The sequence below is a fragment of the Primulina eburnea genome, chromosome 16, assembly GCF_022965805.1.
Source record: "Primulina eburnea isolate SZY01 chromosome 16, ASM2296580v1, whole genome shotgun sequence".
In the NCBI taxonomy this organism is placed as follows: Eukaryota; Viridiplantae; Streptophyta; class Magnoliopsida; order Lamiales; family Gesneriaceae; genus Primulina; species Primulina eburnea.
Genome location: NC_133116.1, coordinates 19,261,562 through 19,283,592, shown reverse-complemented (window position 1 = coordinate 19,283,592; position 22,031 = coordinate 19,261,562). Strand labels below are relative to the sequence as shown.

General features: G+C 37.2%; 1 protein-coding gene across 2 annotated transcripts; it reads right to left on the bottom strand.

Annotated features, from left to right (window-relative positions):
• Positions 1 to 14,774: 14,774 nt before the first annotated feature.
• Positions 14,775 to 16,568, bottom strand: LOC140816792 (heavy metal-associated isoprenylated plant protein 31-like). 2 transcript variants are annotated; one of them, XM_073176244.1, is made up of 3 exons: positions 16,358 to 16,568; positions 16,180 to 16,258; positions 14,775 to 15,130 (listed from the first exon to the last, which is right to left on the bottom strand). In XM_073176244.1, exons 1-3 carry the CDS (start codon positions 16,361 to 16,363, stop codon positions 14,802 to 14,804), a joined length of 414 nt encoding a protein of 137 aa, XP_073032345.1. In that variant the 5' UTR covers positions 16,364 to 16,568; the 3' UTR covers positions 14,775 to 14,801. The 2 variants fall into 2 exon arrangements, with proteins under 2 accessions (XP_073032345.1, XP_073032346.1); XM_073176245.1 differs by having other exon boundaries at positions 16,362 to 16,568.
• Positions 16,569 to 22,031: the final 5,463 nt, after the last annotated feature.

The following is a 22,031-nucleotide window of genomic DNA, read 5'->3' as shown; positions in this document are numbered from 1 at the left end:
ACTGAGTCACCCCCTATTGAGGCTCCGACTAGCTGCACTCTTGAGGAATTTCAGACTTAAAAAGATTGGTGTGACCATGACTAGCGATCTAAGTGTTATATTCAGGCTTCTATGAATTATAAACTGCAGAGGCGTTTTGAGGATGCAAAGAGTGCTGCTGACATTCATTTGCATCTCAAGCAGCTCTTTGGTGAGCAAACTCGATCTCTTAGGCATGCTACCGTCAATGAGCTAATCGCTTTACGCATGCGAGATGGGGCCTCGGTCCATGAGCATGGCTGGGCTCGTGAATAAGCTCGTTGGCATGGATCTTACGTTGCCTTCGGATTTGACCACCGACGTGTTGCTCTTGTCACTGCCTAGCTCATTTGATCTGTTTGTGGTGAGTTTCAATATGAACAAGATGGAGCCGACCCTTGAGGAGTTGGTGAATATGCTTGTTACCTTTGAGTCCACCATCAAGAAAAGAAGCCGGTTCTTTGTGTGGGTTCTTCATCTGGTGCGAAGACAGGTCCACATGGTAAGGGAAAGAAGCGTTCTTTTCAACATCCCAAGAAGAATGTGCCCTTGAAGAGGCAATCTTCGAGTCCCGCTGTGGCAGCCATACTAGTTAATGTTGACAAGACTGTTGATGTATGTCTTCACTGCAAGAAGCCTGGACATTGGAGGCGTAACTGCAGAGAATATCTTGCCCAGAAGGGTTCTGGAAATGGTATGTTCTATATTAAAGTGAACATTTCAATTAACTCTACTTCTTGGGTATTGGATACCGGCTGTGGCTCACATCTATGTAATGATTTATAGGTGATGGGAAGAAGTAGGAGGCTTAGGGAAGGTGAGACCTTCTTGAGGATGGGCAATGGATCAACAGTTGCTACGATGGCCGTGGGAGATGTTTACTTGCTTTTGAACAATGATAAATTAATTTTAAGAGACTTTTTGTTTGTACCTGATTTTGTAAAAAACATTGTTTCCATTTCTATGATTGATAAAGATGGATATTCTTGTTTATTTAGCAAATGTGTTTGCAACATTTGCAAGAACGAATGTTTAATAGGTACGGGTGAACTTGAAAACGATCTCTACAACTTAAAATTGAAAGATATTCCACTAAACAATGTCCAAGCAATAATAACAACAAACAAGCGAAAACAAGATACTCTAAATTCGGCACAATTATGGCATGCTCGATTAACATATTTCCCTAAGAAGGATGAACAAGCTAGTGGGAGTGGGCATGTTTGATATGTCTGATATTAATTCTCTCCCAACTTGTGAATCATGTCTACAAGGAAATATGACCAAATTCCCCTTTAAGGTCCATGTGGAGCGAGCCAAAGGGTTATTGGATTTGATCCATACCAATGTGTGCGGTCCGCTTAGCATCACCACTAAGCATGGACATGCCTACTTCATCACCTTTACTGACGACTTTTTGAGGTATGGGTATGTGTATTTGATGAAATACGTATGTGTATTTGATGAAATACAAGTCTGAAGCCTTTGAAATGTTCAAAAAATTCAGAAGTAAAGAGAGAAACAGTTGGGACGAAGCATCAAAACACTTCGATCGGATCGAGGGGTGAGTACTTGAGTGCCTAGTTCCAAGATTATCTCAGGGAGAATGGGATTCTCTCGCAGTGGAATCCGCCTGCTACACCACAATTGAATGGTGTTTCGGAGCGTCGTAACCGGACTGTGATGGACATGGTTCGGTCTATGCGCTTGAGACAGCGGCACTATTGTTGAACAATGTCCATTCGAAGGCAGTTGATAAAACACCATATGAGATATGGATGGTAAGCCTCCCAAATATTCTTACCTTAGAATATGGGGATGCCCTGCTTATGTGAAGCAGACAGTGGGAGATAAATTGGATAGTCGATCCATTTTATGTTACTTTGTGGGATATCTAAGGAATTCAGTTGGATACTATTTATATCATCCCCAAGAAACAAAAGTGTTTGTTTCTAAGAATGCAACCTTTTTGGAAAAAGAATTTCTATTGGATAGAAAAGAGGAGATGATAGAACTCGAAGAGGTTCGAGAAACACCCACAATTGAAGAACCCACACCCGAAGAGCCAAGAGAGGAGATACAAGCTCCTAGAATATCCGAGAGAGTCTCAAGACCACCTATGAGGTATGGTCTGCTTCTTGAAGAGGGCCATGATGAGCCTAACCATGGATGTGATCCAAGGACCTTTAACGAAGCATTATCTGATGTCGAGTCATCCAAATGGCTTGAAGCAATGGAATCTGAGATGAATCCCATGAATTCGAACCAATTGTGGAATCTCATGGATCCACCTGAGGGAAATGTTCCCATTGGGTGTAAATGGATTTACAAGAGGAAACTTGGGGCGGATGGGAAGGCATTGACCTTCAAGGCGCGGTTGGTAGCAAAAGGATATACTCAAAGACAAGAAGTTGACTTTGTGGAAACATTTTCTCCAGTTGCAATGTTCAAGTCTATAAGGATATTGCTAGCCATAGCTGCATGGTATGACTATGAGATATGGATGTCAAGAGAGCCTTTCTTAATGGGAATATTAAGAAAGAGATTTACATGTCTCAACCTGAAGGGTTTACATCTGTCGGAATTGAGCATATAGTATGCAAACTTCAGAGATCTATTTATGGTCTAAAGAAGGAATTTAGGAGTTGGATCCTCACATTCGATAGTACAATAAAAGAGTTTGGTTTTACTAAGAATCCTGAGGAACCCTGTGTGTGTAAGAAGGTCAGTGGGAGTGCTGTGACATTCCTGATGCTTTATGTTGATGACATTCTACTCATTGAGAATGATGTAGGAATGTTGCAATCAACTAAAATATGGTTAACGAGTAAGTTCTCGATGGAGGACTTGGGTGAAGCATCTTTTGTATTGGGAATACAGATCTATAAAGATAGATCGAAAAGATTGCTTGGTCTCACCCAGTCCACATACATTGATACCATTGTGAAGCGATTCTCGATGGATGAGTCCAAGAGGGGACATATACCAATGTGTCATGGCGTGTCCCTATTCAAGTCTGTCTCCCAAGACTGATGCAGAGATAGCGGCGATGACACGCATTCCTTATGCATTGCAGTTGGTAGCATCATGTATGAGATGATATCTACACGTCCTGACGTGGCTTTTTCACCAAGTGTAGTGAGTAAATATCAATCGAACCATGGTCTTCCACACTGGAAAGCTGTGAAAGACATACTCAAGTATTTGAGAAGGACCAATAAGTTGTTTTTGGTCTATGGAGGTGGAGAACTGAAATTGGAAGGCTATACCGACTCTAGCTTCCAAAGCAATATCGATGAATCGAAGTCAACCTCTGGGTTTATATTCATTCTCAATGGTGTTTGTGTACCTTGGAAGAGTTCCAAGCAAGACAGTACAACAGATTCCACCACTGAGGCAGAATAGATTGCTGCATCAGCTGCAGCAAAGGAGGCTGTTTGGAGAGCGTCATTCCTAATGGATTTGCTCCTGTCCCGGTGTTTTGTGACAACACGGGAGCTATAGCACAAGCAAAGGAGCCGAGGTCTCATCAGAAATCTAAACATGTATTGAAAAAGTACCACATCCTCCGAGAGATTGTGGAAAGAGGATAAGTGTCGATTGACAAAGTCGGCTCCGCAGATAATGTTGTTGATCCGCTAACTAAGCCTTTACCTGGACCATTATTCGAGAAGCATCGCAATCGATGGGTTTGAAGCATATGGGTAGTTAGCTCTAGTACAAGTGGAAGATTGTTAGAGTAGGTGTCCGTCGAGCCAAGTGTTGGCCGATGGTTCATGTTGAAACTTTATGTATAAACAATCTTTATTTTAATGATATTTGAAATTAGTGTTTTGGCACATCTTTATCTGTATACACATGCTTGTTGCATAAATAAAGTCCTTGAATATACAAATAGTAGAAAGTATATAAGATGCTCATATGATGAGTATCATGAAACTCATATTTGCAATACTGTATATTCTAAACAGTTCCTAGTCGATTCAGCCGCCGCTAAGAAGGATATAGGCCACTCGAGTTCGAGACTAGTATCTGCGATGTGAGTACCATGTTTCATTGGTAGGGGACATTGTTATGTCCGAACATGCAGATAGGTGCTCCTTGTAGAGTGCACTGAACAACCCTCCATATAGGACTTTCCAAATGGTTCTCACTTATCGAGTGGAAACGTCCTAGTTTATTGTTGTACACCATTAGCCCTTATGACCCGGGACAACATTGAGACTCTATATGCTAGCATTGCACTTTGACTTGTTTATCGACTCTCATGAGGTCATCAGATGGCAAGGTTGGGTGTTTTTTCGAAACATATAGGAGTCGAATCATTGTAGTCGGGGATTCACAGCTTACATTTGAGTAAGGATATCATATGTGATCACATGTATATGTGATCACAGCTTACACATAGTATGATTCTTTGACAGCTCTCGATATACCAATAGTTGTCGAATCGGTCGGGATATATGAGATGAAGGGACCATACTATACGCTAACCATAATTGAATGGTTCTTCCAGACACTATCATTTGATACGTAAGGAATCATGTAAGCGATGCTGCTAAGCGTTTAACATGATTGGTTGGGTACTATCAGACTTGAGTTCTGACATTCTTATTATCAAGGAGTTGATAAGTAAGAATGGAGCAATAGGGGTATGCTCATATAAGGACATGTTTAGTCCCGAATCACATGGAAATGTGAAATCACGGCTAGTTGTATCAATGAACCATTGAGGCCACACAAGTGATAACTTTTTAGATCCTGTTGAGAAGTAAAAATAGTTCAATGTGTTGAACGGGTTATAAAGGAGTTTATAAGCGCAAGAAAAATTAGAAGTATGACTTCTATAAGGGGAATGTGACTTTTAATTTGAGTAAGTGTTCCTAAATTAAAAGTTGGCCAAACAAATAATGTATTTGAAAATTGTGATTTTCATAAACATTATTATGGAGTAAATTAAATTAAATCGAATGTTGAATTAACTGAACACTAGTGGACCTAGTAGAGTCCAAATAATTAAATTAATTCAAGTGTTGAATTAATTAATCAACAAAGATCCCTTTCAGTTATGGGGATAAAATTAAGTGTAAATTGTTCCCAACAACTTTGGTGGACTCGGCACAAACGTGGTTCGAAGGGTTATCTCTCTAGAGTATTCAGTCTTTTGAGGATTTTAAAAAGGTATTTCTGCATCACTTCAGCAGTATCAAAAAATACAAAAGGATTACTTTAAGTCTTTTTGAAGTAAAGCAAAGCCCGAAATAAAGTTTGAGGGCTTACATTCTAAGATTCAATCGTGTTGCTCTAGATGTACCTTCTTGTGCCTCCGAGACCAAGAATACTACATTCACTCAGGGGCTAAGGGAGGGAGAATTTTTCTGGTCATTGACCAAGAAGATGTCCGGGGATTTTGAGGATCTTTTAGCCGGACAGAGAAATATATTAATATGGAGAAGGCTCAAAAACAGAAGATGGATGCATTGAAGAGAGAGAGAGAGAGGAGACCGGGTGTCTAGACCCGAGGAAAGAAGACAGAGGAGAGGCAATCCCAGGCATTTTTCTCAACATGTTCCTTTAAAAATTGTCCGAGACAGAGGTGTGCAAGAATGCAGTACTGAAAGATCGCAAGAGTTGAATCGCACTCCGCAACCTGTGAGGCCAGAAAAAAAGGGATTTTGTACCCTGCAGAAAGTATGTTATCATAACACAGAAGATTGCCGAACGCAGAGGAGATATTATGTCCCAACTACGGTCCAGGGTTATAATCCACAAAGTAAAAAGCCGAAATTTCCACCTTGGACAAATCGGCAACTAGGACCTAGTGCCCGGGAGAACTCGAGGATTGCTCCTATTGGGAGGAGAAATCAAGAGCCCGAGAGGAAAAAAGCATCACCCCCTGTCTTGGGGGTAATTAAATGATTTTTGGAGGTTCTACTGATGGTGATTGCAATCAGGCTCGGAACTCGAGGTGTAGGAGAGATTGTGTGAGGCTCGGGGCCGAAGAGGATGGGAGGTGATCGCCGGTGTCATGAAGTTGCATGGACAATGAGCGGCTCCTGGCAGGCTTCTAGGTGGAGGGAACATGAATGAACCGATCCCACATCGGAATGAGAGGGATTCCGAGAGTGTTCAATGTAATAGACTGTACAGTTGAAGAGGGCTTAAAAGATTTGATATGTACTACTCATATCAAAAAAGTGCATCTTCTTTTCAGTGACGCATCACATAAGAACTCCAAAGTTAAGTGTGCTTGACTTGGGGCAATTTTGGGATGAGTGGCCCCCTGGGAAATTTCCTATGGTGCGTGTGAGTGAGAACATAAGCACTCTAAAGATTCGTCTTGGTACAATGAGGCCACTCGTCGAATTTGGGGCGTTACAGATTGCATGGAGGTGGAAGGAGTTAGGAGGAGTGAGGCGGTTATTAATTTTGGCCCGTAGGATCTTAAGGGCGTCAATCTCCCCATAATGATGCATTGGTAATTCATGCCCGAGTAGCGAATTAATTGAACTTAATGATTCTGAACAAATATCGAGTCCAGTCCACATTAATTTCATAAATGATAGCTACCATCGCTTGAACTTTTTTTTTGGTCAGCTTATCAAACGTACCAGCTTTGGCCAAAAGTGCCTTTGCCACAATATCGGCAAGCACTTGGTATTCCATCTTCAAAAGTTTCTTGAAGCAAGAGGGAGAGAGTTCCTCTCAAGAAGATGAGAAGGAGGTAAGGGCATTGGACATCTCCTCCTTATATATAACTGAAAAATTAGAAGTATCTGAGAATGGGAGAAGGAAAGACGATCCCAGCAGTGCAGTATCAATGGTAATAGATGCATCTCCGTGGGAGTAAATGATCTTCACATCCTCAATGGTCGCTTTAGCATAGAAGTCCAGAAGGGTTGTCTTGTAGATGATTGCAGGAACTTGCAGAAATCTCCTAAGACCAGATTTTTCGATGGCCTTGAACATCTTAACAAGATTCTCATCTTGATGGTCAGAACTGATGCAAAATTAACTTGATAAGCATTGATAGTATAAGCTCCAGCCATTTCTGCAAATAAGATGGATTCGAAGTAGATTTTGTAGTAGAGAAATGCGAGAGAAAGCAGTAGCTAGTAAGCAATAGTCTGAAATCGTAAAATTTGAAATGAGAGAGAAGAGGTGGTTAATATACAAAATGTACATCCATCAGTGAAAACATAAGGACACGTGTCAATATGTCTTTGGTTGAGATATTGAAAAGTTAAAAGATGAGTCTCAGGTACACCAAAATTTTAAAATACAATAAAAGATGCGGGTTGTCCAAGCGGTTACTAAAGGAAATCAGAAGAGGATTTGTCGTCTTATGATAATATCTATTGGAAGTCATAAAGTACTGAAATATATCCAGCACTTTTATAAAGACCAGTAGACACATTGTTTTATCGAAAAGACAAATCTCCTTCTGCTTATGACATGGCACGGAAATATCAATCACAATAAAACTATTCCCCCTGAATAAATGCAAATAATAGATAAATCTTAAAAGCGAAGATTTGATATCCAAAAGAAAGACAGATGACTCCTGATATTCGTGCATGAGATGAACAGTCAATGACTCTTTAGCTTCCCCGAGGCTCAATATAAATACCTACAAACACACAAACTAAGTCATTTACACATTTATCAAATCAAATGAAATCAAATGGATAGTTCAAGCATTTTTCAGAGTCTTCTCCAGAGTCGGATTCAGCAGAGGAGTTCCAAAGATAGCTTCCAGTGTCTCGTAAGAAGATGATTGAAGACAACTTTTTCCAAGAGATGAAGACTTGGAAGAAAGTCCTTGACCTGTAATATGAATAATCAATTAGATTATTCAATATTATAGAAGGACTAAGCTGCGGAATCATCCCTTTCACAAACCACGATCATGAAAAGAGAGGCGGGTGATTCCAGCAGATCTAGTTAGGTTTCCTCTGTAAATCACAATACTGCTGATATCAACAATTGTAATAGTTTAGACAATTTGTTTTATGAATGAAATATTCCATTTTGTCATATCTCTTGTTTATCTATTGCTTTTACTTACTGCGTAAAAGAAGATAGAAGATAGTAAACAGTAGTTAAGATAAATTAATTAAACCAAGAACATTACGAAAATAAGAAAATTTATTCTCAGGCAGAGGTTTTGTAACGATGTCTGCTGCTTGTTGATCAGTAGAAACATATTCCAGAAATATGTCCTTTTTCTACACATGATCTCTAATGAAATGATGTCTGATGTTAATGTGCTTTGTTCTGGAATGAAATACTGAATTGTTTGTAATAGCTATAGCACTGATATTGTCACAGAATATAGGTGATTCAGAGACTTGAACTCCATAGTTCTTAAGTTGTTGTTGCATCCACAGTATTTGAGAGTAGCAAGGTATTCTGCTTCTACAGTAGACATTGCTATGGAAGTCTACTTTTTAATAAACCAGGAGAACAACATATCACCAAGTAATTGACAAAAACCACTGGTGATTTTTCTATCCAGTTTGCAACCTGCATACTCAACATCTGAATATCCAATAAGATTGAAAGAAGAATCATTGGGATACCATAGGCCGACATTTTGAGTACCCTTTAAGTATTTCAGAATACGTTTAGCAGCAATATAATATGATTGCTTATGGTTAGATTGAAATCTTGCATAAATACAAACAACAAACATAATATCAGGGCTACTTGCAGTAAGATATAATAATGAACTAATTAGACCACAATACAGAGTTACCTCTACTGAAATTCCGTTTTCATCTTTATCAAGTTTAGTAGATGAGATCATTGGAGTGGAAGCAGCAGAGCATGTTTCCATGTCAAACTTTTTCAGTAGCTCTTTTGTGTACTTAGCCTGATTTATGAAGATTTCTGTATTGAGTTGCTTGATCTGCAATCCTAGGAAGAATGTCAATTCTCCCATCATGCTCATTTCGAATTGTTACTGCATTATCTTAGCAAACGTTTCACACAATTTGGGGTTAGTTGACCCAAAGATAATGTCATTAACATTAATCTATATTAACAAAATATGCTTATTCTTAACTAAAATAAATAAAGTCTTTTCTACTGTGCCGGTTGTAAAATAATGATTAAAAAAAAATTTCAGAGAGTGTCATACCAAGCCCTAGGTTCCTGTTTCAGATCATACAAGGCTTTATGTAATTTAAAAACATGATGTGGCAAGAAATGATCAATAAAACCTGGAGGTTGTTCAACGTAGACTTCTTCTTATAGTAGACCATTTAGAAAGGCACTTTTCACATCCATCTGATAAACTTTGAATTTTTTGAAAGCAACAAAGGCTGAGAATATTCCGATTTCTTCAAGCCTTGCTACTGGTGCATAGTTTTCATCATAGTATATCCCTTATTCTTGTCTGAAACCTTGAGCCACCAGTCTTGCTTTATTTCTAACCACGGTACCTTCTTCATTTAGCTTGTTTCTAAATACCCACCGAGTTCCAATGACTGCTTGATGAGATGGTCTAGGTACAACAAACCAAACTTTATTTCTTTTAAATTGATTCAGCTCTTCTTGCATAGCTTCAATCCAACTGTGATCCAGAATAGCTTCTTCAATCTTCTTTGGTTCATCCTGAGAGATAAAAGCAGCATGCATATATTCATTTATTATTTGCCTTCTGGTTCTTAATGGAGCTGATGGATTACCAATAACCAAATATGGAGGGTGAGATTTTCTCCAAACAAAAGGGTTTAAAGAAATTTCTTCCTGGTTTGATGGATTCAGATAATGCTCAGCTAAAGCAGTAGTAGGTTCTGGAATGTCATGTGTCTGAACAACTGGTTCTACTAGAGGAATGTCTGGTTCTGGATATTGAGCATCTTTGACACTTGGTACTGCATCATCTTCACTATCCAGTTCCAGATGAATTCTATCTAATCTATTACTTAGATTTGACACGTTAGAAATTTCAAGAGCACTGCTCTCTTCATCAAAAACAACAAGAATATACTCTTCAACATTAAGAGTACTATTATTGAAAATTCTAAATGCTTTGCTTACTACTGAATATCCAAGAAATATTCCAGCATCTGATTTTGAATCAAATGCAGAAAAATAATTTTTACCATTATTGTGCACAAAGCATTTGCAACCAAACACATGAAAATATGATACATTAGGCTTACTCCCTTTCCATATCTCATATGGGGTCTGATTGTGCCTCTTGTTGATCATGGTTCTGTTTTGTGAGAAACATGTTGTATTGATTGCTTCCGCCCAGAAGCGCTGAGAGATGTCTGCATCTGCTAGTATTGTTCTAGCAGCTTCTTTAAGACTTCTGTTTCTCCTTTCAGCTACACCATTTTGTTGAGGCGTTCTGGCATCTGAATATTCATGATGAATACCCAGTTCATCCAAATATAACTCAAGAATCTCTTTAGTAAATTCAGTACCCCGATCACTTTTGATTTTAATGACAAAAATTGATTTTTCATTTTGAATATTTTTCAGAAGCTTGATCAGGAGGCTATTGGTTCGATATTTTCCAGCAAAAAATATTACCCAAGTAAATCTAGAAAATTCATCAACAACAAGAGTATACTTCATTCCCCCTGAGCTCATGATAGGGATTGGACCAAAAATGTCCATATGCAATAATTCCAAGCACCTTGATGTTGATTTACTACCTTTATTCTTGAAGCTAGATCTTACTTGTTTTCCAAGTTGACATGCAGAACATACATGTTCTTAAAGAAATTAATATCGGGTAAGCCATCAACTATGTTCTGCTTCTTGAGATTATTGATTGACTTGAAGTTCAGTTGATTCAATCTCTTGTGCCAGAGCCAATATTTATCACTCAGGGAGGCAACTAAACATGTAGGAACATTAACATGATCTATGTTCCATGATACTTTGTATGTGTTGCCTTCTCTTTTTCCGGTTAGGACTATAGATTCATTGGCATATTTAACTGAGCAGGTGTGATTCTGAAAAGCTACTGAGTAACCATTATCACATAGTTGACTAATACTGATTAAATTGTAACAAAGATTTTCAACTAAGAGCACATTATCCATAGTAATATTACCATGGACAATCTTACTCTTACCCACGGTTTTACCTTTTGAGTTGTCCCCAAAAGTTATCTTTGGTCCACTACAACTCATTACTTCTGAAAGTAGACTCTTTTGCCCAGTCATATGTCTGGAACATTCACTGTCTAGATACTATGTGGAGCTTCTTATCTTGGTTTTCTTCTCCTGTTCTTGCAAGCACAAGTTTTAGTAACTGGTACCCAATCTATTTGGGTCCAAGCCTTATCAGTCCTTTAGGAACCCACATTTGTACAATTCTAGGTGACCTTGTACTTCGGGTATCCACAGATGTGTGTGCAACAGAAGGTCTGTTATTTCTAACAGAGTGCATTATAGGATGTCGTTCTTCCCTTCTGTTTTTGTCGTCTGGTCAATATCTCTTCTGGATAGGTCTAGAATTATAGTGCTGGTAGTTTCTAACCTTCACTGAGGGTTGTCCTCCTGAGTTGAATCCTCTACTGGATCCAGCACTCTGGTGGACTCTTCCCTCAGGTTCAAAAAAACCCAGACCATAATGCTTCCTTCTTTTCTTCTGATCTATAAACCTTTCAACTCGAATAGTTGGTACTACTGGTTCATATACCACACTGGATTTAAGAAAATGAATACCATTTCTGGCTTAGTACTTGTTTCAGAATTGATTTCATTATTACTGAATCCGAGACCACTCATGTCTCCAGATTGCTTCTGTAATTTTCGCATCTTCTCTAGTGAAACAGAAGACTTGTTTCATGCATTCACCAGAACCGATAGCTTTTGGTTTTCAGATTTCATCGTCTGGTAATCTGCATGTACTCTGTCATTCTCAGTTTTCAACTTACTTATCTCAACTTTTAGATCACTGCAACTGTTTTCTAGCAAGATAATAAACTTATTTATTTGATCTCTAAAGTTTGGATTTTCAGTTTTAACTTACTCGAATGATTGAGAAAGTCTTGAGTACTCTTCTATCATGTCATGCAGTGCTTTAACCAAATCAGTTCGTGTAAATTCATTAGAGTCAAAGTCAAATACCTCCCAGATGTCGAGGTTGATTCAGTGTCTGCCATGAGACATTTGATCTTTTCTGCATCGCTATCACTGGAATGAATTTATGAGTCAGAAGACTCAGAACTAGAATCTGCCTATTTTGATTTGCTTTCTTCAGCAATCATCTCTTTGCGCTCTCTTCTGGATTTCTAGTCATTCCTCTTGTATTTTTTTTTCTGATCATCCTTCTTCGGCTTTGACCAATCAGCAATGAAATGCCCAAATTTTCCACAGTTGAAACACGCCATGTCACCAGGTGGTGAATCTTTCTTAAAGTTTCGGTTAGGACCCTGGTAAGCTCGGTGATTCGTCTTCATGAATCTGAAAAATTTCTTCACAAATAAGTACATAGCATCATTGCCGATCTGTTCAGCAGTCTTTTTAGATGTGCTTTCAATGTCAGTAGCAGGTTATGCACTTGGAGCAACTACAGCAGTAGCAGATGCAGTAAGAGCCTTGGTAGGTGGATTCGATGAGGTCTCTTCTCCACTTTTCACTTCCAGTTCGAACTCATAAGCTTTTAAGTCTGCAAACAAGTCGTGTTGTTCTAACTTGTTCAGATCTTTAGATACTCTCATAGTCATAGTTTTTATGTCTCATTCCCTGGGTAAAGCTATCATTACTTTGAGTGTTATTTCTCTGTTGCCATATTCCTTTCCTGGAGCTGTCAGCTTATTTACCAAGCTGCTGAAACGTTCATCAAACTCGCTCAGAGTTTCTCCAGCTTTCATTTTGAGATTTTCAAATTTCTGTATTGCTACAGATAACTTGTTCTCCTTCGTCTGTTCATTTCCTTCACAGATTTAGACAAGCTTTTCCCAAATCTCTTTTGCAGTAGGACATATCTTGATATTACTGAAGGTATTTTTGTGGAGAGTTTTGTAGAGAATGTCCTTCGCAACATTGTCAAGATTAGCTTTCTTTTTGTCCTCACTTGTCCATTCTCCTCAGTGATTCTCAACCATCTGTGGTGCCTCCTTAGTAACAGCAATATCTGTATTTGACTTTAAAATTTTCAGGGGACCATCTATGATGACAAACCACATGTCATCATCTTGGGCTGCAAGACGGTCTTGCATCCGGATCTTCCAGTCATCGAAATCTTCTTTTGAGAACATGGGAACTTTACTGAAGTGTGCCATTTATGTTGTAAATTTTCGGAACAAGAAAAATCTGCTCTGATACCATTTGTTGGGGATCGATATAGAGTTTAGAGGGGGTGAATAAACTTGTTCTTTTGTTGGACTTTTTTTGCAAAAAGAGCTAGAATCTTGTTAGAGATTATAGTTTATCTTGTTCAAATGTATAACCAGCATATCACAAAAATAAGTGCGGAAACGATCTGATAGTATGGGGTGAAAAAAATAAAACAATAGGTAGTAGAACAGTGGTTGTTTCTGGAAGTTCGAAGATAAAATCTTCTACATCTCTCATTCTTCTGTTTGCATAAGGTATCACTAAAAGACTTTGGTTATTACAGTACAACACTTGTACACACCCACTTCAGTAGGGCTTATCCTTTGCCTACTGAAACTCTTAGTTTCTCAACACGATGTAAATGAATACAACAAAGTTCTGGAAAAGACGTTTATCCATATTACAAACTCTTCTCAATAAGATATAGTAAAGTGTTTAGCTTGAAGAGATTACGAAACAGCAGCACAATATGATCTACAAAGATCGGATATTTAGAATAAAGCGTGTGCTGCTTTTGTGTATGTTGAGTTTGAAGATAAGTTGTAGTTGATGATAGCTCAAACTAGCTTTGGAATAATCGTTGCGTTGATAAAAATAAAGTTGTTTTCTATAAAGGATTTGACCCTTATATATAGAATGCTTGAATCCAATGTCTATAATAAAAAACAGCTTCTGATACTCCTGATTAAAATCAGCTTTATCACCTAAAAAAGGTACTGCAGAAAACTTCAGAGTAATCAGTCTTGTTTCATATGAAAACTAGTAAGGAGCGTTAAATGTCTTTGTACAGTATTAATGGTGCAATAAATGCTAGTACTAGGTAAAGTAACGGTAACAATTAAGACTGTAACGATCAAGTAAAAAACGTCAAGTCCTGATAAGTTATGCTTCTGCTTCTTCTAAATTCTGATTCTGCTCTTATAATTCGAGTTCTGCTTTTTATAAGCCAAGTTTTGCTTCTGTCAATTTATATTGTCTTCTGATTTAACTATTACGGTCTATTGATTTTGACTCTCATTACCACAATTAAATTAAATCTAACATTATGTGCAAAACATAGTCCAATTAAGTTCTCTATGATGAGTCGAATACTGCTAAAGTTACATAAGATTATGGTCTCCGAGACACAAACAATAACACAGAATATATACGGCACTCAAATCAAAATAAATAATCCATCATCAACTTACAAATATAAATTGGTCAGGGTTCGGCAACAAAGCTACTTTCGATGGCCCATTCTGCCGGATTTATGCTTAAAATAGAGCCTATTCCCCAGGTGCAGAAACATATTGATCACAAGTATAGCAAAATAACTAAAAAAAAAAGAAAAAATTGCACATCCAAAGAATTCAAACAGCAAAGACAATACACCAGGTGAAGTACATCACAATTGCTTTCATCAAGAAACATAAACACACATTCTAAACCCCAATAACCTCAATTAAAAAATAAAAATCTCAAAACATATTTTCACATGATAGAACAAGCATGTGGATTATCATCACTGAACATCGACGCAACCGCCTCATCCGAAGCCACAGCCACCGAGTACACCGCCGGCGTGTGGAAGAACGTGTGCACGTTTGGTGAGACAACATTTCGTGATGTTTCATAGTAATGGTTGACAATGTGAGATGGGTATTTGTAAAATGAGGAAAAATATGAGTATCCCGGATATGGCCACGGCTCCGCCGCTTTTCCGGCACGTTTGATGGCCTTGAGGACCTTCTTCTCCTCTAATCCATAGCCACTAACGGTGATCTTTTGCAACTCCATTTCTACATCTACCGCATCCACACCTGATAAATTGTGGATTGATTGGTGGATCTTTCAGAGCACAAATATATATTTTATTTATTTACATGGATGTGCAAAATGGGGAAAAAGAATCCCATTCCCGTAATGGGCCGTGAACGAAAGCCCATTACCGGAAAAGGTTGAAAAGAAACCCATTGGGTCACAATTTCAGTTCCCTTTAAACTAAAAAAAAAAAACCAATTTTATTTAGAATTAAATTTTAAATGGAATATGTGAAAACACCTCACGCCCCCTTCCAATTAAGAATATTACTTTTGAGTGGGTCTTATGTGAGACCGTTTCACGGATATTAATCTGTGAGATGAGTCAACCCTACCCATATTCACAATAAAAAGTAATATTTTTTCATAGAAGACCCAAATAAGAGACTTGTCTCACAAATACGATCCGTGAGACCATCTCACACAAGTTTTTACCTACATTATATATAGCTAGCAAGAATTTTAAATTATCTTTATCGACAATGCCATTTAGGATATAACATAGAAATATTTTATGCAAGATCCCTATACAATTGCAGGTAGTTAAAAGCATTAATAATATATTTTTCCTGAATAGTATAATTATTTGACGTAAAATAATTTTTTTGATTTGATGAATTTATTTAATTAAATTTAATACTTTCCGTCTTTCTAATTATTTTTAAAAATTATTTCATCTTTCTTTTATACTTTTTAATATGCTATAAATATGCTTATAATAAAAACACACCTCAAATAGTGTGGACAGCCTCGGTTAAAAAGCAGGAGTAATATCATTCTTATTTTGAAATTCAAATCTCTAAACACCAACTATTTACACCAACCCAAAATAGGTACATTCATTATAAAAATATCTAATTAAACCCGGGAAAAAGTAGAGAAAAAAATGCAGACAAGAACTTATGATGAAACTTTTGTCTTTCAAAATCAATGGATCATTTCAAGAAGATGATTCGGCAGAGTTTGAAAATTGTAAAAAAAAAAAAAAAAAGTGATTCTCCAATTTTCTTTGGTTATTTTGCAAACACTCCCTAATGTGTGTCACTTACCTTTAAGCTTGAATAGGGATTTTCTAAGCTTTGTAGCACACCCTTCACAGTCCAAGTTAGGAACTCTAACCTCCACCATCTTCCAAAAACAAAAACAAAACGCCCCATTTGTCAAGATTTGCAAGAATATAATGATAATAATAAAGATGTAAAACGACAGCATTAAGTAAAAACTTACAGACATCTTGGTATATATATGTTACAGTACTACTGCAGCACCAAGAAATATGATAAAGGAGATAAATTTCTCTCTGAAAATGGATGGAAAGGGGTCAGTCGGGAGAGGTTTAATAGAAAGTGTGGAAGAAACCCTTGCTTTACTTTATATAAAAAGAGTTTTCCCTTTAGGTATTAAGTTGGGACGAGCAACATTTTGAATAATGGACTTCTCATTAGTTTGTTTGGTGTGATATCTTTAGGATTTCTTAAAACATAAAATTATATTTCCTTCAAAATTGAGGAAGGAAAATTAAATGATTGCATGTTTCGAAAGTTGTTTGGTGAAGCGTGAATTGAAATGATTATTTCATTAATTTATGGGACAAACAATTAATTTCAAAAATTAAATATATATACTTGTAGTTTATTATTTTACAAAAAAGCTAGCTAAGCTAGTATCAAATTGGGCAAAGCCATGTAAAGTGTTGGCTTATTGTGCGTATTCTAAGTAGTCGATTTTTTTAATTTTTTTTTTGAACTTTTAGTCATTTTCTAGTCAGAAAACATAAAAATCATTAGCATATCACATGTCATATTAGCAATATTCTCTATAAAAAAAAATAATTTTACAAACATCAAATTTTGATTAATAAAAAATTCCAAAATAAATAGATATCACATTAAAAGAGCTTTTTTTAATGTCAATCTTGTAGGCTTGAATGATTTTGAATACGTTGGGTTTTGAAATAACAAAACAAGAGGGGTCACGCGTGAGCTGGGAGAGCGTGCGTGAATTGATTGGCCTTGCAATTTAATGTGATTTCCCACTTCGAACCAACAGAAAAAAACTGCATGAGTGCCCTTTACTATGCTAAATAAACTATTAAAAAAATCATTTTATTTTTGTGTAAGTTGGTGACAACTGTGACTATCTAGTTTTTTTTTTTTTTAAAACTTAATTCGGCAAACTCGATGTTGACAATGAATCGTATACATTATTATTAGTCAAGCTGGTATTCACTTACCACTAACTCAGATATCGTCGTCTATGGTATATTTTTTTATGAAACTATATAAATCTTGGATGAAAAAATCTATTTATTTGGCCAGGGGCTTACCTTTAATATGGCAAAGGTTGGTATATTCTGGCAACTATTATTTTTTTATATGACAATATGGTTTTTACGTATAAATTTTTTTTTTTTTGTAAGAAAAATTTTAGAATTGCCTACAAGAAAATTTTATTCAAGTTTTCGTCCACATGTTTCTAAAATTCTAGTAATTTTAAATATTCGTTAGCATAATGATAAGATCGGGTAAAGGTGAAAGAGTTTTTAGAAGAGGGTTGAATAAACACTGACAATTTTCACAACATTTTCTCTTTTTATGAGTCAGTTTAGTGATAAACTGATACTCGAGAATTTTGTAAATCGATATTAATCAGTTAACAATAAAAGTACGGAAATAAATTGACTGATGGATAGAATAAAACTGAAATAAGAAGACACAAGATTTTATGGATGTTCGGATATTTCAAATACTCCTACGTCACCCCTTCTATCACAAAAATAAGATATTTATTAAAAGACTTTGATCGGTACAAAGAGTTGTACATACCTACCCACTTCAGTTTTGGATTTAACAATGCCAAACTGAAACTCTTAGTTACGAACCAATTTACAATACTCAATTGGACTGAAATAATTTAGCGCAACTGACCTTTTCAAGATCAAGTATTATAATAATAACAGTTTGTGCTTGTAAGCTCGAAGGATAGTCTTGAATGCTATGAATGTATACAATAAGCGTGAACTTTGACATTTGAAAAGATTTCAGCAAAGTAACAGCTCGGTTGATAGAATAGTATATCGATCGGGTTGATTCACACACACTCTATTTCTCAGCTTCTCTTCTCTGCCATTTATAGACTTTTCCTCCAAATGTAATATTGAATATAATTTGAAACTTTATATCCGTTGTTTTCCATGTCAACATTCTTCTGACAATCGTACACTGCAGCTTTTGCGATCCCACTACTTTTGCAGTCAGCTTTTTTTATAGTTGTCGATTGAACGTCCTTTTTCCTTAACTGATGACGTGTACTGCTGAAATATCAGCTGATAGGATGTAGCTGATAAGCTCACAACTGATTGTAGTAGATGATCAGTTCCAAATGATCAGTCAGTTGTCTGCATAGTTCAGTTTGCTAGTCCAGTTGCCTTAGAAAATCCATGTACTCATCTTCAGTTATAGGCAACCGATAGTTTGTGTATTTTATATCAGTTTCTATCAGTCTTCTTGATCAAGTAGTTCAATCTACTAAGCGCTTAGTTTGTCAAACTTCCGAAATTCAGTTTCCAACAATTTCCCCTTTTTTGGTGTTTGACAAAACTTAGAAAATATGAGCTGATCAACTGAACTCATTGTAGATAAAATAACCTTTTATTGACAATTATTCCAATGTACAGATTCGTACAAAGAATGAAAGAAAAAATAATCTTCTAACTGACTAAAATAATCTTCAAAAATATGCCAAAAATTTTCTATTTTTGCATGGGTCTCTTTGTAGATTGCTCGTGCTGATCTTTTCCTTCTTCTCCCCCCTTTTTGTCAAACGCATCAACATTTTTGGATAACATACGAACATCCGAGGAGAAGTTTGATACTGCATTCATCAGAATTTCTTGCAGCAAATCCATTCTTTTTGAGACCATGTTTTCCAAAAAATCAAGGCGTCTTGTGAACAATGCTTGAGTTTGGAAGTGTGCTTCAGCTGACACTCTATCTTTTCTAAGTTCTTCCATTTGGAAAAATAGAGAAGTTACATCCTTTATGATTTGTTGTAGTCTTCCCATAGTGTGCTCCTTTACATAGTTGAGCTTCATAGTATGCATAAATTTGGTTGACTTGATGTCAGAAATGAAAGTCATTACACTGACAAGGTTGGTCTGAATGGCCTGAATTTCTTTGACCATTGATTTAGTTTCTATTGATATACCAAGATACATGGCTCCAGAGATTTCTGGTTCCTGCTCCCTGTTTCCTTGATTAAAGATCACCAATGCCCTGTCAGTTGTTTCAGTTCCAATACTACCATTTCTGAAATACCGTTTGGTATAGCTTCCTAGTGAAGCTGTGGAGGAGAAGAGAGATTCGGAACAACATTGGAACTTGAAGACTCTGTAGTTGGTTGATCAGCTGAAACAGTAGTTGGTTCTTCACTTAGCTGCTCAGATGATTCAAAAATTGGTTCTTCAGTTGTTTGAACAACTGAAACTGTGGTTGGTTTTTCAGCTGGCACCTCTTAAGATTGTATCAAGTGCAGCTGAGCCTCTTCAATTATTGTTGGAACGACTTGTCAGGGCAAATGACTGAACTGGTTCTTCAGTTTATGTGATAACTGCCTGTTCATTTGGAGATTTAACTGGTATTGCTCGCAAAGGAGTAGCCTTGATCGGCTGTTCAGCTCCAGATAGTATCAGCCTGTCAGTTGGGATGGTGCTCAGAACAATTGCTAGTTTCGTCTTGATAGTTCTGGGCTTCTTGGCGATTTTAGGAGAGGGAGTCTTCTCAGAATCAGTTTCACTGACAATTAATTTGCGTTTGATTGTCTTCTTCTGAATTGTCTTCTTGGCTTTCTTGACTGATTTGGGAGCTTCCTTCGTCCCAATCTCTTTTTTCACCTTAATGAATTGTTCAGGAGAGATTTCCAGCTTGAGTTTCGGCAGCTGAACACTCTTTGACATTGAAAATCTTGAACTTGGATGGCCTCTCGTAGGAGTAACCCACCAAACCCTTGCTTTTCAGAAAATAGCTGTGCGGCACTGCAAATCCTTTTGATTGTTTCGATGACTGAAACATGTTTTTGAGAAGGTTGAGGATGATACATTTCCATTGCTATTTTTCTAGCCATGATAGCAGTCATGACTTGAAATTTTTCCAGTGTGAGAGCAGCAAAAGATCCTGCTTTGGCGAGTAGCCCTTTGGCCACGATGTAAGCCAGTAACTAGATTTCTGGCTTCAGTTCTTTCTTGGGGTCGGAAACCTTGATTTTTCATCTATCAGCAGATATGTGGTGTCATATCTTAACGAGTAATAATGTCCCTGCTGGGGACAAGATCGGCGGTATGAAAAGAGTCAGACTGATCTCTAACAGATATGATGTTGTACAATAGATAGACAAACATCTCTTCAAACTCATGGGTCTAACATCTAGGCCTATTATCACTCAAATTGAAAGGTTTAGAAAATTCGAACTATGTGACTTTACTGCATGCAATCTAAGGTTTTCATAAAATATGTGTTTAATTCTTTTTAATGCATTAACTGCATGATCATGACATGGATAGGTGTTTTCGTTCATGGTTTGTTCAGATTTCATTTACTAGGGTTCTTAACAGTATTTCGCGCTCGAATGAGTAACGGAGACCGGTGACAATTAAGGAAAAATATTTTTATTAAATAATATTTTTAATTATTTAATATTTGATGTATATATGTTAGATTTTCGAAAATGGGTTTTCGTAAAATATTTTTACTCATCACGTCATATTTTAAACCGGTGCGCAAATTTTAACAAGTCGAAGGACTTTTTGATGGTTCGAGCAATATTTTCAAAAATGTACCAAAACGAAATATTTTACGTGAGTGTTTTTGGGCTTAATTAGACTATTTTAATACATAATGGGCCTAAATTCCTTCTTAATCTCATTATTTTTAATTAAAGGGTCATTATACTAATTATATTACACCTACTCTACCTCCCAAAACCCTAACCACCCTACTCTATCATTTGGCCGTCTCCTCCCCTTTTCAGCAGCTTTTCCTCTTGGTTTCTCTCAAGCTTTTCAAAGGAACTCCTCCTTATCCCTCCGGTGCCCGTACTACGCGATTATATTGAGGTTTTCGAGAGTAAATACGCAAAGGCACACCCTATAACTTGTTTTTCTCATCATTCACATCATTATATGTTGATTTGTATGTTTGTGCATGATAAATTCTTAAATATATCATCTTGCAATGGTTTTACACGATTTTGACACCAAAAATTGGATACACTTGGTCATGATGCTCACGTTTTTCATTGTGCATGTAAGGGTATGCTAGATCACAGTGTTTAAGGGCTGTACAAGTCAAGATCGGAGGTGTATAGGTGCTGGAGTCTGATCTGGATCGAGTCATGGGACGGCCGATCGTTTATTTCCTAGACCTAGGGTTTTCTTGGCTAGATCAGGAGCAATGAAGAGGGCAACTGGGCATGGATTGGTTCCGACCGTGGTTCAGACCTTGGTGGATCCATGAAAAGGCTAGGTAGGGGCCGTGAACAGCTGGACACAAGGGTAGAGGCGATGTGAAGGTTAAAGGGTTAGTCGGGTCACTTCTTGGTGAGGCCGAGAAATCCACGTGCGTGGGGCTGTAGTCGTGATTAAGGTTGGTCTAACAAGGAGTCCACGGCTTGATCTTGGTCCTAGGATAGTTGGTTAAGGGCTGGTCATGCTTGTTAGGGTCTAGAATCGAGTTTTTAGAGGCTAGGTGCACTAGGGTTTGAAGCTTGAGACGAGCAGAAAATTCCAGTAAGGTGCAGCTGAATTTAGGGGGTTCTAAATGGCTATGATTTTGTTGTTTAGGGGCTGGCAGGGTGTGAATAATTCATGGTTAAAATTTGATAAAGTCTAGTTAAGTTTCGGGTTGAT

What these genes read in the sequence shown, in the direction of transcription:
- LOC140816792 (XM_073176244.1), bottom strand. An exon ending in ATCCCTATTCAAGCTTAAAG is followed by an intron (nt 15,131 to 16,179) that starts GTAAGTGACACA and finishes ACAATTTATCAG; the next exon opens with GTGTGGATGCGGTAGATGTA.